Source organism: Prionailurus viverrinus, chromosome C2 (genome assembly GCF_022837055.1).
Source record: "Prionailurus viverrinus isolate Anna chromosome C2, UM_Priviv_1.0, whole genome shotgun sequence".
Taxonomy (NCBI): Eukaryota; Metazoa; Chordata; class Mammalia; order Carnivora; family Felidae; genus Prionailurus; species Prionailurus viverrinus.
In genome coordinates this window covers 75,354,561-75,372,453 of record NC_062569.1, presented here as the reverse complement: position 1 = coordinate 75,372,453, position 17,893 = coordinate 75,354,561, and the positions used below count along the sequence as shown (strand labels likewise).

The 17,893-nt window shown below is 37.3% G+C and overlaps 1 protein-coding gene across 1 annotated transcript in view; it reads left to right on the top strand.

The window, feature by feature from the left end:
• The window catches only part of MCF2L2 (MCF.2 cell line derived transforming sequence-like 2), a 272,800-nt gene that overhangs the window by 87,061 nt on the left and 167,846 nt on the right, over positions 1-17,893 (top strand). Inside the window, exon 5 of the mRNA XM_047875619.1 lies at positions 1,313-1,432. Coding sequence (XP_047731575.1) covers positions 1,313-1,432 — 120 coding nt within the window. The remainder of the gene's footprint in view (positions 1-1,312; positions 1,433-17,893) is intronic.

Here is a 17,893-nt window from a genome sequence, read left to right as displayed (position 1 = left end):
AAGAGAATTCTAGTTTCCCAGGATCCATTGACAATCTTGAATAATCTAATATTTGAGCCTAATTTGTTCAAGAATTACATTATCACTTTATGCCTAAAAGACACTGTAGTTCAGGGATCCCCAAACCTGGCTTCTAATCAGAATTGTCAGGTGCTTGTTGAAAATAGATACGTGAACTTCATCCCAGTTCTAGTGAATCAGAATATTTCAGGGTAAAGACCAGATTATTATTTTTTTTTTTAATTTTTTTTTTCAACATTTATTTATTTTTGGGACAGAGAGAGACAGAGCATGAACGGGGGAGGGGCAGAGAGAGAGGGAGACACAGAATCAGAAACAGGCTCCAGGCTCTGAGCCATCAGCCCAGAGCCTGACGCGGGGCTCAAACTCACGGACCGCAAGATCGTGACCTGGCTGAAGTCGGACGCTTAACCGACTGCGCCACCCAGGCGCCCCCAGATTATTTTTTTAACAAACACCTTGGGAGGTTGCTTTGGGGAACCACTAGAAGAAAAGGAAGCCATGAGCAATTGGAGACTTGGAATCTCATTTGTGCCATTAAATCGTTATATGAATCTGAGTTATCTTATTTCTTAGGACCTTGCCTCAAGATGAAGGCAATGCTTCCTGAAAACAAGTTGGCAATAATATGCATCAGGAGCCATCTAAAATACTAAGTCTTTGAGTCAATAATTCTTTTGGGAAATTATCCTAAAGAAATGTTTCAAATGTGAATAAAGATGTTCATTTCAGTATTATTTATAATGATAAAAGTATGGAAAGGCCTAAATCATTAGCAATAAGGGATTGGTTAAATAAATTGCACACCCATGAAAAATAATGTTTCCAAAGAATTTTTAATAACAGAAATAAAAGCTCATGGTATAATATTAAGTAAAAAAGCAAGTTACAAAATATGTCTAGTATGAGTTCAACCATGAGAAAGATATTTCAGCAGAGAAAATAGCCTGTAAGTAATTAGATTGAAATATTAAAAATGGCTATGAGATCATGGGTGGTTTTGGTGGTTTTCTTTTCTTAATGTATACTTTCATCATTTTCTGAATTTTTTCTGTAAGGAGTGTGAAATACTTTTATAATCAGAAATTTTTTGGTTTTTTGATTTGATATGATTTTTAAGGAGGGGTTTGTATTACTCGAATATTATCTCTTTCAGCTCTGAAGTTCTATAATGTATGTTCTAATTCTTTGGCATCTCTGGTGTCTACTTCAACTTTCCTTTCTGTGATCTTGGGCAAAAGGAGACCAATGGATGTGACAGTTGCCCTGACACTTTCCATGATCCTTCCAGGTAGCATTTCCAGGAAATTTGCAGCTTATATTCATCCTTCGTCCATCTCGCTTTATCCAGAGGACATTCACTGACATTGGCATTAAGTATTATCGAGATGAATTTAAAATGAAAGTGCCGGTAAGCATTACTTTTCATCTTGTCTGCTTTTGGTCAGGGCCTGTGGAGAAGATGGCATTTGGGCTGAGTTTCTAAGGAAGGTAGGACTCCACAGGCAGAGAGAGGAGGGCATTCTGGGCAGAGGGAACAGCGTGTGTAAGGACATGGAGGCAGGAAGTACACACTTTATGTGAGGTCCCTGGGGAAGCCCCATTTTTGTTGGAATATATATAGGATAAGTGTTTGGAAGGAAAAAAATAGAAAACATGGAATAGGTTTTCAATGTAAGGATAAAAGGTCTGGATTTCATTCAGTAGGCAGTGGGGATCAGTGAAGGTTTTTCAGTTGGGGAGTGACTTGGGTAATGTGGTATTGGAGTTATATAATCTGAAGATGGTGCTCAAGACTGTAGAAAGTGGAAAGAGGAAGGGATATTGTAAGGGTATGGGTAAAAGAAAATAAGGGTCTAATACATGGAGTGACACAAATGTAGTTAACTATAGAATAAAAATAAAACCAACATGTGATACTCATCAAAGGAAAACAAATTAAAATGGCAAGGTTAAAAATTTTACCTGTAATTTTGGCTGAGATATGGGGGAAACAGCCACTTTCATACTTTGCTGATTGGAATAAAGTTGGTAATGATCGATATGAAGGACTAATTGGCTGCATTTATCAAAAATTAAAGTGTACACACTCTTTGACCTTCCTATGAAAGTTATTCTATAGATATTCTCACACATGTGCATAAATCTGCATATACAATGATATTCATTGCCAAATTGTTTGTAATGATAAATGCTTGGAAACACCATAATGACCAACAACAGGGGAGTGGTTAAATAAATAATGGTCTACACAATCAATTAAATACTTTGTAGCCATCAAAAGTGATAAGTCATGATATAACCCTAGTGAAAACAGGTGGCAACTAACATATACCTAACCTATGACCCAACCAAGAAAAGTGAAAACACATGTCCACAAAGAGACATGTACAAGAATGTCCATCAGCTGGTGAATGGATAAAGAAATTGTGGCATAGTCACATAACGGAATGACATTAAGCAATAAAAAGAATGAAGTATTGATATTTATAACAGCATGGCTACATCTCCAAAATATTCTCTTGAAAGAAAGAAATTAGACACTAAAGGGTGTATGTTCTGTGATTCTTTTTATACAAAGTTTAACAAGAGGCAAACCTAAGCTATAGTGTTAGAAAATCACAATGGTGGCTGCTGTTAGGGGTGAAGGGTAGTGAAAATTGATTGGAAGGAGACACAAGGGAACTTTCTAGGGAAATGTATATCTTGATTGGATGGTATTACATGTGTGTATACACTTGTCAGAGCTAATTGACTTATGCCCTTAAAAATCTGTGTATTTTATTGATGTAAATTATATCTCAATCAAAAAAGGAAAAACAAAAAAAGGGGAAAATAGGTAAGATGAATATACAGTGACAGAGAAGTTTCTAATACATAGTTTTGGTTTTATATTTTGTTTAGTTCGAATAATTTCAATCTCAGAAAAATTTCAAAAGTAAGATTGGGGTGTCTGGGTGTCTCAGTCAGTTAAGCATCCAGTCAGTTAAGCATCCAACTCTTGGTTGAGACTCAGGTTATGATCTCATGGTTCGTGGGTTCAAGCCCTGCCTTGAGCTCTGCACTGACAGCACGGAGCCTGCTTGGGATTCTCTCCCTCTCTCTCTGCCCCTCTCCTGCTTGTGTGCTCTCTCTCTCTCTCTCTCTCTCTCTCTCAATCTCTCTCTGGAAAATAAATAAAATAAACATTTGAAAAAAATAAGATTAGTACAAAGGACATATTATGCCCTTTACCCAGATTCATTCACATATTTCAACATTTAATCCCCATTTGCTTTATTATTTATTTACTACTTGCTTCTGTCTCTATATTATTATATATGTCTATAGATATATACATCTCTCTTTTTCTCTCTTTAATATAGAAATATGTATATTTATCTCTATTTGTAATATATAGAGATAAATTTACATATAAAGGTATATAAGTGTATGTATTATACATGTATGTGATATGTATATTTGAATTTTTATATACAGGATCTAGTTTAGAATCAGTGTATATAGTTGTCATGTCTCTTCAGTTTCCTTTTATCTGAAACATTTCCACAATCTTTCTTTGTCTTTTGTGACATTAGCATTCTTAGAGAATATAATCCCTTAAAAAATAAACCTCATTTGAGGCTCATGTGATGATCTCTCAGGATTTGATCCAGGTTATACATTCCTAGCTCAAATACTACTTAAGTGATGTTATGTCCTTCTCATGGCATCACATGTGGAGACACACAGTGTTCATCTACCCCCTCATCAGTAACATTATTTTGACCCCTTAGTCAAGGTGTTGTCCAATTTCTCAAATGTATTATGTTCCCATTGCAACTAATACAGATCTTTGGAGAAACACTCTAAGACCATACAAACATCCTGCTCCTCAAAAGATTCTTCTCCATATTTAATATCTAATATCTACTTAATATTTAATATCTATTGATAATCCTTGCCTAGAACAATATTTATTAAATTGATTGCAAAATAATCATTTCCCAGCTACACTCCCTGAACATGTACTAATCAGAAGTTGGTCTTCTACTATAAGCTAGAACTTTCCCTTCTCCCTTATTTATTGTCATTAGACATAACATGTATGTCTTTCTCCCTTATGTACATATATGAATATATGTATTTATTCAAGGAATTAGAGAGTTCACACTGATACCTTAAGTTTTAGGTCATCATCAGTGATCCCATGTGGGGGAAACTTCACATTATTTGCATGTAAAAAATAATTTAATGTTTAAAATGAAAATGTTTGCCAAAACTCAGAAAGCATCCATCATGAATGCAAGATACTTTCAGTAAAAAGTAAGTTACAATAGTAGGTGGCAAAATAAAGAAATAAATACATTTTAAGTCATCCAAGACATATTTTTTCAGTGGGGATAAGAGCAAGGAGAAAACAGTATGGATAGTATACTTTCATTTGAATAAAATAGGAGGGGCATGTATGTAATTGTATTTGCATAGGTCAGCTTGAGAAGGTTGTGTAAGATATCAAGAAACTGGTTGAAGTGGTTGCCTCCCAGATGTAGAACTGGAGGTCTGGAGGTAGGGGTGAGAGGAAGACTATTTTCTATCTAGGTAGATTCTTATTCTGTTTGAATTCATTATCTCATACATATATTATCAGTTCAAAACAAGTTAAAAAACCTCTTTAATTGAAATTGCTCTGAGAAAATATTTTATCCATCCCAGTGAAAACTGACCATCTCAGATAAGGGATTTTTCTATTTCTTTTTCTAACTCTCATTTTCCCTCTTTTGGTTTCATTTCGTATTACTAATCAAATTTCCTAAAATACTTTCTCCCTATACTTTGGGTGTTAACCAGACAGAAAATGTATTTCCTGTTCTATTTTAAATACTTATTTTGAAATATTTGAGTATCTAAGAGAACTGTGAGCCATGAGTTTCTTATTCTGTTTTCCTGAACCGAGTAACAATTAACATTGTGGAATAGGTGACTTACAAGAAATGAATGAACTTTTCATAATCCTCATAAGCTTCTTCCCCTTCAGAGATAAAGACTAGTCAATTGTTTCTTGTCACTCAAAAACGTTTGGAGTTAGGAGCATTTGATCAAATGCCATATGTGTTTCTCTGGTTGTACATAAAGTATACCTCTCAAAGAAATAATATGTAAACATATACATATGTGATTTATGCCCTCCTGTTCATTCGGTGCATCTATACTAAGGAGAGAAGGACCATCTACCTTATCTTGATACTATGTCTTAGCTACTTCTGTATGAGATAATGTATGTTGAGATTTCACCCATCATTCTTTCAATTTTAAACTTAAAATCAACTTTTATTATTTTATTTTATTTTTTAATTATTTATAATTTTATTTTTTTCAAGTTACACCCAAATTAGTTAGCATATAGTGCAACACTGATTTCAGGAGTAGATTCCTTAGTGCTCCTTACCCATTTAGCCCATCCCCCCTCCCATCCCCCCTCCAGTAACCCTCTGTTTGTTCTCCATGAGTCTCTTACCTTTTGTTCCACTTCCTGTTTTTATGTTATTTTTGTTTCCCTTCCCTTATGTTCATCTGCTTTGTCTCTTAAAGTCCTCATATGAGTGAAATCATATGATATTTGTCTTTCTCTGACTAACTAATTTCCCTTAGCATAATACCCTTTAGTTCCATCCATGTAGTTGCAAATGACAAAGATTTCATTCTTTTTGATTGTCGAGTAATACTTCATTGTGTATATATACCACATCTTCTTTATCCATTCATCCATTGATGGACATTTGGGCTCTTTCCATACTTTGGCTGTTGTTGATAGTGCTGCTATAAACATTGGGGTACATGTGTCCCTTCAGAACAACACACCTGTATCCCTTGGATAAATACCTAGTAGTGCAATTGCTGGGTTGTAGTTTTAAAGATCTCTCAGTCACTCAAACTATAGGCACATTTAGTAGGGCATTTAAAATTTTTTAAAATTTATTATTTTTAATATATATATTTTAACGTTTATTTATTTTTGAGACAGAGACAGCATGAACAGGGGAGGGTCAGAGAGAGAGGGAGACACAGAATCTGAAGCAAGCTCCAGGCTCTGAGCTCTCAGCACAGAGCCTGACGCAGGGCTGGAACTCACAGACTGCGAGATCATGACCTGAGCCGAAGTCGGCTGCTTATCCGACTGAACCACCCAGGCGCCCTAAAATTTTTTAAAATTTATTTTGAGAGAGAGAGAGAGAGAGAGAGAGAGAGAGAGAGAGAGATCGAACACACGCGAATGGGGGAGGGGCAGAGAGAAGGGGAAACACAGAATCTGAAGTAGGCTCCAGGCTCTGAGCTGTCAGCACAGAGCCCAACATGGGGCTCAAACTCAGGAACTGTGAGATCATGACCTGAGCTGAAGTCAGACGCTTAACTGACTGAGCCACCCAAGTGGGTAAAGTTGGTACACCCACAGGAGGAAATGAGAAGGAAATGAGATGGGGGTCACTGCATGCCATGGAGAGTCACAGGGGAAGCACCAGGTTTTGGTCAGGAGGCAGAAGCAGGAAGAAGCTAGGCCAGAGACTTTATTGGGGTTTCCACAGGAAAAACAAGGCAGGGTAGGGTAAATAACTTAGGATTGGCTAGTTTGAATGCTTCCAGTGAGTTTGGGGGCTAGGGGCAGTCTCTAGTCTTTTGATAGTTGGTTCTGGGATAATTTAGGACAGGTGAAATATTGGCTTGGTGTGTGAAGGTTAGATAAGGAAGTAGTTGGGGATATGGGCTTTGGATCAGTTGGTTTGCATACAAAACACTTCCTCCCTCTGAGTCCTTTTTTATTTCTAAGAATGGGCTAGCCCTGGGAGAGACTTTCTCTCTCCATTCCAAAAATGCCAGAGCATTGAGAATGCAGAAAATAAGAAAATATAGTTAATGTAATTGGCCCTGTGATGAAATGATGCCAAATAGACAAACACAGTAGCTAAGAGAACAGAGAAAAACTATTTTACATGCTCAGTGTTTTTAAAAATTTTTATTTTATTTTTAAAAATTCTAGTATAATTAACATACAGTACTGTATTAGTTTCAGGTGTGCAATATAATAACTGAGCAATTCTATACATTTCTTAGTGCTCATTATGATAAGTGTACTCTTAATTCTCCTTTTCTATTTTACCTACCCCTCTACCCACCTCCCCTCTGGAAATCGCCAGTTTGTTCTCTGTATTTAAGAGTCTGTTGTTTGTCTGTCTTTTTTTTCTTTGTTTTGTTTCTTAAATTCCACATACGAGTAAAATCATATGGTATTTTCTTTCTCTGACTGACTTATTTCACTTAGCATTACACCCTTTAAATCCATCCATGCTGTTGCAAATGGCAAGATTTCATTGTTTTTATGGCTGAGTACTATTCCATTGTGTGTGTGTGTATATATGTATATATATGCCACTTCTTATCCGTTTATTTATCATTGGACACTTGGGTGGCTTTCATAATTTGGCTATTATAAATAATGCTGCAATAAACATAGGGGTGTGTATATCTTTTCAAATTAGTGTTTTCGTATACTTTGGGTAAATACTCAGCAGTCGAATTACTAGGTCACATGATAACTATTTTTAATTTATTGAGGAACCTCCATACTGTTTTCCACAGTGGCTGCACCAGTTTGCATTCCCACCAACAGAGCACAAGGGTTCCTTTTTCTCCACATCCTCACTAATACTTGTTTCTTATGTTTTTGATTTTAGCCATTGTGACAGGTGTGAGGTGATATCTCATTGTGGTTTTGATTTACATTTCTCTGATTAGTGACATTGGGCATCTTTTCATGTGTCTGTTTGCCATCTGTATGTCTTCTTTGAAGGAATGTCTGTTCATGTCTTTTGAGTATTTTTTAATTGGATTATTTGGATTTTTTTGGTGTTACGTAAATTCTTTATATGTTTTGGGTATTAACTCCTTACTGGATATGTCATTTGCAAATATCTTCTCCCATTCAGTATTTTAATTTTGTTGATAGTTTCCTTTGTTGTGCAAAAGTTTTTTTGAGACAGTCCCAATAGTTTAATTTTGCTTTTGTTTCCCTTGCCTCAGGAGACATATCTAGAAAAACGTTTCTGTGGTTGATGTGAAAGAAATTATTGCCTATGTTTTCTGTTAGGAACTTTATGGGTTCAGGTCTCACATTTAGGTCTTTGATCCATTTTTGAGTTTATTTTTGTGTATCGTGTAAGACAGTGGACCAGTTTCATTTTTTTGCATGTAACTGTCCAGTTTTCCTGTACTATTTGTTGAAGAGCCTTTTTCTCCCATTCTTTATTCTTGCCTCCTTTGTGATAGATTAATTGACTATATAATTGTGGTTTTATTTTTGAACTCTACTTTGTTCTGTTGACCTATGCATCTGTTTTTGTGCCAATACCATAGTGTTTGATTACTACAGCTTTGTAGTAAATCTGTGATTGTGATACCTCTAGCTTTGTTCTTTATCAAGATTGCTTTGACTATCTGGGGTTGTTTGTGGTTCCATCCAAATTTTAGGATTATTTGTTATAGTTCTGTGAAAAATGTTACTGGTATTTTGATATGGACCTGTTAATAACATTGGTTCTTCCAATCCATGAACATGGAATATCTTTCCATTTGTGTCATCTTTAATTTCTTTCATCAGTGGTTTATAGTTTTCAGGGTACAGGTCTTTCACCTCCTTGGTTAAGTTTATTCCCAGGTATTTTATTATTTTTGGTACAATTATAAATGGGATTGTTTTACCAATTTTTCTTTCTGCTACTTCATTATTAGTGTGTAGAAATGCAACAGATTTTTGTATATTGATTTTGCATCCTGTGACCATATTGAATTCATTTATTATTTCTAGTGGTTTTTTGGTGGTAACTTCAGGGTTTTCTCTATATAGTATCATGTCATCTGTAAATAGTGAAAGTTTTACTTTTTCCTTACCAATTTGGATGCCATTTATTTCCTTTTCTTGTCTGATTGCTGTGGCTAGGACTTCTAGTACTATGCTGAATAAAAGTGGTGAGACTGGACATCTTTCTCTTGTTCCTGATGTTAGAGAAAAGCTGTCAGTTTTTCCCCACTAAGTATGATGTTAGCTATGGATGTTTCATAAATGACCTTTATTATGTTGAGGTATGTTCCCTCTACACCCACTTTGTTAAGAGTTTTTATCATGAATGTGTGTTGTATGTTGTCAAATGCTTTTTCTGCATCTATTGAAGTGATCATAGGGTTTTTATCTTTTCTCTTATTAATGTGATGTATCACGTTGCTTGATTTGGGAATATTGAACCACTCTTGCATCCCCAGAATAAATCCCACTTGATTGTAGGTGAATATCCTTTTAAAATGTAATGTTGGATTCAGTTTACTAATATTTTGTTGAGGATTTTTGAATCTATGTTCATCAGGAGTATTGGTTTGTAGTTCTCCTTTTTTTTTTTTTTTTTTTTTTTTTTTGGTAATGTCTTTATCTGGTTTTGGTATCAGGGTAATGGTGGTCTCATAGAATGAATTTGTAGGCTTTCTTTCTTCTTCTGTCTTTTGGAATAGTTTGAGAAGAATCAGTGTTACCTCTTCTTTACACGTTTGGTAGAATTCACCTGTGAAGCCATCTGGTCCTGGGCTTTTCTTTGTTGGTATTAAAAAAATTTTTTTTTAATGTTTATTTATTTTTGAGAGGGGAGAGGGGCAGAGAGAGAGACGAAGACACAGAATCAGAAGCAGGCTCTAGGCTCTGAGCCGTCAGCACAGAACCCGATGCAGGGCTTGAATTCATGAGCTGTGAGATCATGACCTGAGCTGAAGTTGGATGTTTAACCAACTGAGCCACCCAGGTGCCCTGGGACTTTTTTTTAAATTGCTATTCAATTCATTGTTAGTAATTGGTCTATTTGAAATTTCTATTTCTTCCTGATTCAATTTTGGAAGGTTATATGTTTCTAGGAATTTATCTGTTTTTTTTTCTAGGTTGTTCAATTTTTTGGCATATATTTTTTAAAATAAATTCTCTTATAATATTTTGTTATTTCTGTGGTGTTAGTTGCTATTTCTCCTCCTTCATTTCTTTTCTTTTAATGTTTATTTATTTATTTTGAGAGAGAGTGTGTGCATGAGCAGGGGAGGGGCAGAGAGAGAATCCCAAGCTGGCCCCATGCCATCAGTGCAGAGCCTGATGCAGAGCTTGAACACAGGAACTGCAAGATCATGAACTGAGCTGAAACCAGGAGTCAGACACTTAACCGACTGAGCCACCTAGGTGCCCCTCTCCTCCTTCATTTCTAATTTTATTTATTTATTTGAGTCTTCTCTATCTCTTTCTTTGACTAGCCTGGGTAAAAGGGTTTTTTTTTTTTTTAATGTTTATTTCTCTTCATGCAATATGGGACTTAAAGTCATGATCCCATTATCAAGAGTCACATGTTCTTCCAACTGAGCCAGCCAGGTGCCCCAAGTCTGGCTAAAAGTTTAACAATTTTGATTGTTTTTTTCAAAGAACCACTCCTCATTTCGTTTATTGTTCTGTTCTGTTGTTGTTGTTGTTGTTGTTTGTCTCCATTTCATTTATTTCTGCTCTCATCATTATTTCCTTTCTTCTACTGACTTTGTCCTTTTTCCAACTCCTTTAGTGTAAGGTTTATTTGAGACTTTTCTTGTTTCTTGAGGTATTACTATAATCTTCTCTCTTGGAACAGCTTTTCTGCATCCCAAAGATTTGGACTGTTATAGTTTCATTTCTGTTTGTCCCCATGTATTTTTTTATTTCTTCGTTGGCTCCTTGGTTGGCCTATCCATTGTTCAGTAGCAGTTTATTTAGCCTGCATGTATTTGTGTTCTTTCCAAATTTTTTCTTGTGATTGATTTCTAGTTTCATACCATTATGGTCAGAAAAGATACATGATGCGATTTCAGTCTTTTTGAATTTATTGAGATTTATTTTGTGGCTAACATGTGATCTATTCTGGAGAATGTTCCTTATGCATTTGAAAAGAATGTATTCTGCTGTTTTGGGATGGAATATTTTGAATGTATCTGGTCCAATGTGTCATTCGAAGCCACTGTTTCCTTGTTGCTTTTTGTCTGAATGATCTATCCACTGATCTAGGTGGGGTGTTGAAATCCCCTGTTATTATTGTATTACTATCGATTTCTTCCTTTATGTCTGTTAATAGTTGCTGTATGTACTTAGGTGCTTTCATGTTGGGTGCCTAAATATTTACAATGTTATATCATCTTATTGGATTGTACCCTTTATCATTATGTCCTTCTTTGTCTCTTGTTACAGTCTGTTTTAAAGTTTATTTTGCCTGATATAATTATTGGTACCCCAGCTTTCTTTTCACTTCCATTTGCATGGTAATTGTTTTTCCATCCCTTCATTTTCAATCTGCCTATGATTTTAGTTCTGAAATGAGTCTCCTATAGGCAGCATTTAGATAAGTTTTGCTTTTTTATCCATTCAGTCAACCTATGTCTTTTGATTGGAGCATTTAGTCCATTTATATTCAAAGTAATAGTTAATAGATACATACTTATTGCCATTTTGCTGTGTGGTTTACAGTTGTTTTTGTAGTTCTTCTCTATTCCTTTCTTCTTTAATTGCTCTCTTCCCTTGTGGTTTGATGGCTTTCTTTATTGATATGCTTGGATTCCTTCCTCTTTATTTTTTGTGTGTCTATTACAGGTGTGTGTGTGTGTGTGTGTGTGTGTGTGTGTGTGTGTGTGTGATTGTGGTAACCATTAGGTTCATAGATAACATCTTATGCATAGAGCAGTCTATATGAAGTTGTTGGTCACTTAAGTTTGAACCCATTCTAAAAGCACTACATTTTTACTCCCCCACCTTCCACATTTTATGTAAAAATTGTTATAATTTACATCCTTCTATTTTGTGAATGCCTTGACTGATTTCTGTAGATATTATTGATTTTACTGCTTTTTTGTTTTAACTTCCATACTGGTTTTATAAGTGATTCATCTACTACTTTTATTATGTTTGCATTTACTTGTGAAATATTTTCCCTTCATAATTTTCTTACTCCTAATTATGGCCTTTTCCTTCCACTCAAAGAATTTCCTTTAATGTTTCTTATAAGACTGGGTTAGTGGTGATGAATCCCTTTAACTTTTGTTTTTCTTGGAAACTCTTATCTTTCCTTATGTTCTGAATGGCACTCTTGCTGGATAGAGTATTCTTAGTTGTAGATTTTTTTCCTTCATTACTTTGAATATATCATGCCACTGCCTTCTGGCCTGCTTTTCTGCTGAAAAACAAGCTGATAGTCTTATGGAGTTTCCCCTTGTATATAAGTGTTTTCTTTACTCTTTCTGCCTTTAAAATTCTTTCTTTGTCACTACTTTTTGCCATTTTAATTAATATATGTCTTGGTGTAGACCTCTTTGGGTTGATTTTTGTTGGGGGCTCTCCGTGCCTCTTAGATCTGGGTTTTTGTTTCCTTCCTCAGATTTAGGGAGTTTTCAGCTATTATTTCTTCAAATAAATTTTCTGCCTCCTTCTCTCTCTTTTCTCCTTCTGGGATCCATATAATGCTAATATTATTATGCTTAATGATGTCACTAAGTTTCCTTAAGCTATTTTCAGCTTTTATTATTCTTTTTCCTTTTTGCTATTGAGCTTGGTTGCTTTCTATTACTCTGTGTTCCAGATCATTCATCTGTTCTTTTGCCTTCTCTGATTTGCTATTGATAACCTCTAGTATATTAAAAATTTTTTAATGTTTGTTTATTTATTTATTTATTTTTTCAACGTTTATTTATTTTTGGGACAGAGAGAGACAGAGCATGAACGGGGGAGGGGCAGAGAGAGAGGGAGACACAGAATCAGAAACAGGCTCCAGGCTCTGAGCCATCAGCCCAGAGCCCGATGCGGGGCTCGAATTCACGGACCGCGAGATCGTGACCTGGCTGAAGTCGGCCGCTTAACCGACTGCGCCACCCAGGCGCCCCTTTGTTTATTTATTTTTGAGAGAGAGAGAGAGAGAGAGAGAGAGAGAGAGAGAGAGAGAGAGAGAATGAGCAGGGTAAGGGCAGAGAGATGGAGACACAGAATCTGAAGCAGGCTCCAGACTCTGAGCTGTCAGCACAGAGCCCGATGCAGAGCTCAAATTCACGAGCTGTGAGATCATGACCTGAGCTGAAGTCAGATGCTTAACTGACTGAGCCACCCAGGCGCCCCTCCTCTAGTGTTTTTTTTTTTTTTTTTTAGTTGTGGAAACTTAGGTTTATTTTTTTTCATTTTTTTTTTAATATATGAAATTTATTGACAAATTGGTTTCCATACAACACCCAGTGCTCATCCCAAAAGGTGCCCTCCTCAATACCCATCACCCACCCTCTCCTCCCTCCCACCCCCCATCAGCCCTCAGTTTGTTCTCAGTTTTTAAGAGTCTCTTATGCTTTGGCTCTCTCCCACTCTAACCTCTTTTTTTTTCCCTTCCCCTCCGCCATGGGTTCCTGTTAAGTTTCTCAGGATCCACATAAGAGTGAAAACATATGGTATCTGTCTTTCTCTGTATGGCTTATTTCACTTAGCATCACACTCTCCAGTTCCATCCACGTTGCTACAAAAGGCCATATTTCATTTTTTCTCATTGCCACGTAGTACTCCATTGTGTATATAAACCACAATTTCTTTATCCATTCATCAGTTGATGGACATTTAGGCTCTTTCCATAATTTGGCTATTGTTGACAGTGCTGCTATAAACATTGGGGTACAAGTGGCCCTATGCATCAGTACTCCTGTATCCCTTGGATAAATTCCTAGCAGTGCTATTGCTGGGTCATAGGGTAGGTCTATTTTTAATTTTCTGAGGAACCTCCACACTGCTTTCCAGAGCAGCTGCACCACTTTGCATTCCCACCAACAGTGCAAGAGGGTTCCCGTTTCTCCACATCCTCTCCAGCATCTATAGTCTCCTGATTTGTTCATTTTGGCCACTCTGTCTGGTGTGAGGTGATACCTGAGTGTGGTTTTGATTTGTATTTCCCTGATGAGGAGCGACGCTGAACATCTTTTCATGTGCCTGTTGCCATCCGGATGTCTTCTTTAGAGAAGTGTCTATTCATGTTTTCTGCCCATTTCTTCACTGGGTTATTTGTTTTTCGGGTGTGGAGTTTGGTGAGCTCTTTATAGATTTTGGATACTAGCCCTTTGTCCGATATGTCATTTGCGAATATCTTTTCCCATTCCGTTGGTTGCCTTTTAGTTTTGTTGGTTGTTTCCTTTGCTGTGCAGAAGCTTTTTATCTTCATAAGGTCCCAGTAATTCACTTTTGCTTTTAATTCCCTTGCCTTTGGGGATGTGTCAAGTAAGAGATTGCTACGGCTGAGGTCAGAGAGGTCTTTTCCTGCTTTCTCCTCTAAGGTTTTGATGGTTTCCTGTCTCACATTTAGGTCCTTTATCCATTTTGAGTTTATTTTTGTGAATGGTGTGAGAAAGTGGTCTAGTTTCAACCTTCTGCATGTTGCTGTCCAGTTCTCCCAGCACCATTTGTTAAAGAGGCTGTCTTTTTTCCATTGAATGTTCTTTCTTGCTTTGTCAAAGATGAGTTGGCCATACGTTTGTGGGTCTAGTTCTGGGGTTTCTATTCTATTCCATTGGTCTATGTGTCTGTTTTTGTGCCACTCTAGTGTGTTTTTAATTTTAGTTATTTAGTTCTTCATCTCTGATTGGTTCTTTCTTTTTTTATTTTTATTTTTTAAGTTTATTTATTTATTTTGAGACAGAGACAGAGAGAGTGAGTGGGGAGGGGCAGAGAGAGAGGGAGAGAGAGACAATCTTGACATGGGGCTTGAACCCACAAACCTGAGATCATGACCTGAGCTGAAACCAAGAGTCGGACGCTTAACCGACTGAGCCACCCAGGATCTTCTCTGGTTGGTTCTTATTGATATTTTCTATCTCTTTGTTAAGTATATCAGTGAGATCCTCCACTCTTTTCTCAAGTACAGTTAGTATTTTTATGACCATTACTTTGAATTTCTTATTAGGCATATTATTTATCTCTGTTTCATTTAACTCTTTTGAGGTGGTTTTGTCCCGTTCTTTCATTTGGGACATAATCCTATCTCTTTATTTTATCTAACTCCCTGGGTGTGTTTCTATGTGTTAGGAAAGTCAGCTAAGTTTCTTGCTTTTGAAGTAGTAGCCTTATGAAGAGGTCCTGTGAGAGCCCCTGAGAGGGTGGTTGGTGGGTGGGGCTGTCAAACCAGATATCTGCCCCCAGTCCCATCTGCTGGGACTGTAGTCACACTAATATGTGTAGTTATCTTCCCCTCTCCCCAGGGCAGGAGTCACTTTGGTGTGGCACTGGTCCCTGCTAGGGGCTGCTTGCAGGATGTGTCATGGCAGGAGCCATTTTGGAGGGATGCCTGTGGAGTGAGGTAGGTTGGATTAGGTGGATCTGCAGGAGAATGCAAGAGTGGCATGTCTGGTATTAGCAAGCTATGGAGGAGTATTTGAGCTGGTTTCCATAGGTGTCTGGCTATCTTGGCTGAGGTAGGGGTTGGGGAGATGGCGCCCACCAGGTCTTTTGTTCTAGGAAAAGTCACCTATAGATCCTTCCCCCTCCAGTGCAGGGAAATTACTAAATAAATCTCCTTCCCATATACCCCAGTTGCTTTTCTGTACTGTATCTCAGCTGGGTTGTTGGTTTGATGGCTCTTTAAAGGGTTGGGACTCTGTTTCCTTTTGCCCTCTGTCTCTCCCGGAGCCAAGCCTGCTAATTTTTAAAGTACCTGGAATTAACCCTTATTGATTGTACAAAGTCACAAAGTTAAGCCCCATTGTTTTTCAAAGCCAAATATTATAGGACTTTTCTTCCCAGTTCAGGTCCCCTATGCTTGGGGTGCCTGGTATGGGGTCTGGTCCTCTCTCTTCTCCATGCTTATGGTGTTGCTGCTGATTGTGGTTGACTCCCCTGGGAAATTTGGTTCCCAGTTGCATCTCTGCCCCTCCTACCTCCTTCTATGTGGCCTCCTCTCTATTAACTGTGGAAAGTCCATTCTGACAGTCTTTGGGTTTTCTGTGCTAGGTACACTGATGTGGCTGTTATCTAGGTGTGTCTGTGGGACAAGGTGAGCTTAGAATCTTCCTACTCCACCATTTTTTCAGAAGTTCTCTTGCCCATTTTTTTAAAAAAAATTTCTTTCCAGGATTTTATTTAAATTCAAGTTAATTAACATATAGTGTAGTATTTGTTTCAAAAGTAGAATTTAGTGATTCATCACTTACATATAACACCGAGTGCTCATCACAAGTGCCCTCCTTACTGCCAATCACTCATTTAGTCCATTCTCTCAACCCACCTCCCCTCCAGCAACCATCAGTTTGTTCTCTATAGTTGGGAGTCTCTTATGGTTTTCCTCTTTCTCTGTTTTTTTATTTTTATTTTATTTTATTTTGTTTTTTTGTTTTGTTTTATTTTATTTTATTTACATCCAAGTTAGTTAACATGTAGTGCAATAATGATTTCAAGAGTAGAATCCAGGGGCGCCTGGGTGGTTCAGTTGGTTGAGGGCCGGACTTTAGTTCAGGTCATGGTCTCATGGTTCATGAATTTGAGCCCTGCGTTGGGCTCCTTGCTGACAGCTCAGAGCGTGGAGCCTGCTTTAGATTCTGCATCTCCCTCTCTCTCTGCCCTTCCCCAGCTCACACTCTGTCTCTCTCTCAAAAATAAAAAAAATTTTTAAAAAGAGTAGAATCTAGTGATTCATCCCCTATGTATAACACCCAGTGCTCATTCCATCAAGTGTCTTCCTTAATGCCCCTTACCCATTTAGCCCATCCCCCCACCCACAACCCCTCCAACAACTCTCAGTTTGTTCTCTACATTTAAGAGTCTCCTCTGTTTTGTCTCCCTTCCTGCTTTTATATTATTTTTGCTTTCCTCCCCTTATGTTCATCTGTTTTGTATCTTAAATTTCACATCTGAGTGAAGTGGTTAACTCCCCTGGGAAGTTTGGTTCCCAGTTGCCTCTCTGCCCCTCCTAGCTCCTTCTGTGTGGCCTCCTCTCTATTAACTGTGGAAAGTCTATTCTGACAGTCTTTGGGTTTTCTGTGTCAGGTACACTGATGTTATTACCTAGGTGTGTCTGTGGGATGAGGTGAGCTCAGAATCTTCTTACTCCACCATTTTTTCAGAAGTCCTCTTGCCCATTTTTTAAAAACTTTTCTTTCCAGGATTTGTGAAGTAATGTGATATTTGTCTTTCTCTGACTGACCAATTTTACTTAGCATAATACCCTCTAGTTCCACCCAAGTGTTTGCAAGTGGCAAGATTTCATTCTTTATTATTGCAAGTAATACTCCATTGTGTGTGGGTATATATATATATATATATATATATATATATATATACACACACATACATATAACACATCTTCCTTATCCATTAATCTGTTCATGGACATTAGGGCTCTTTCCATACTTTGGCTATTGTCAATAGCAGTGCTATAAACATTGGGGTGCATGTGTCCCTTCAAAATAACACACCTGTATCCCTTGGGTAAATACCTAGTAGTGCAATTGCTGGGTCGTAGGGTAGTACTAGTTTTAATTTTTTAAGGAACCTCCATACTGTTTTCCAAAGTGGCTGCACCAGTTTGCATTCCCACCAGCAGTGCAAGAGAGATCTTCTCTCTCTGCATCCTTGCTAACATCTGTTGTTGCCTGAGTTGTTAATGTTAGCCATTTTGACAAGTGTTAAGTGGCATCTCATCGGGGTTTTGATTTGTATTTCCCTGATAATGAGTGACGTTGAGCATCATTTCATGTGTCTGTTGGCCATCTGGATGTCTTCTTTGGAAAAGTGTCTGTTCATGTCTTTTGCCCAATTCTTCACTGGATTATTTGCTTTTTGGGTGTTGAG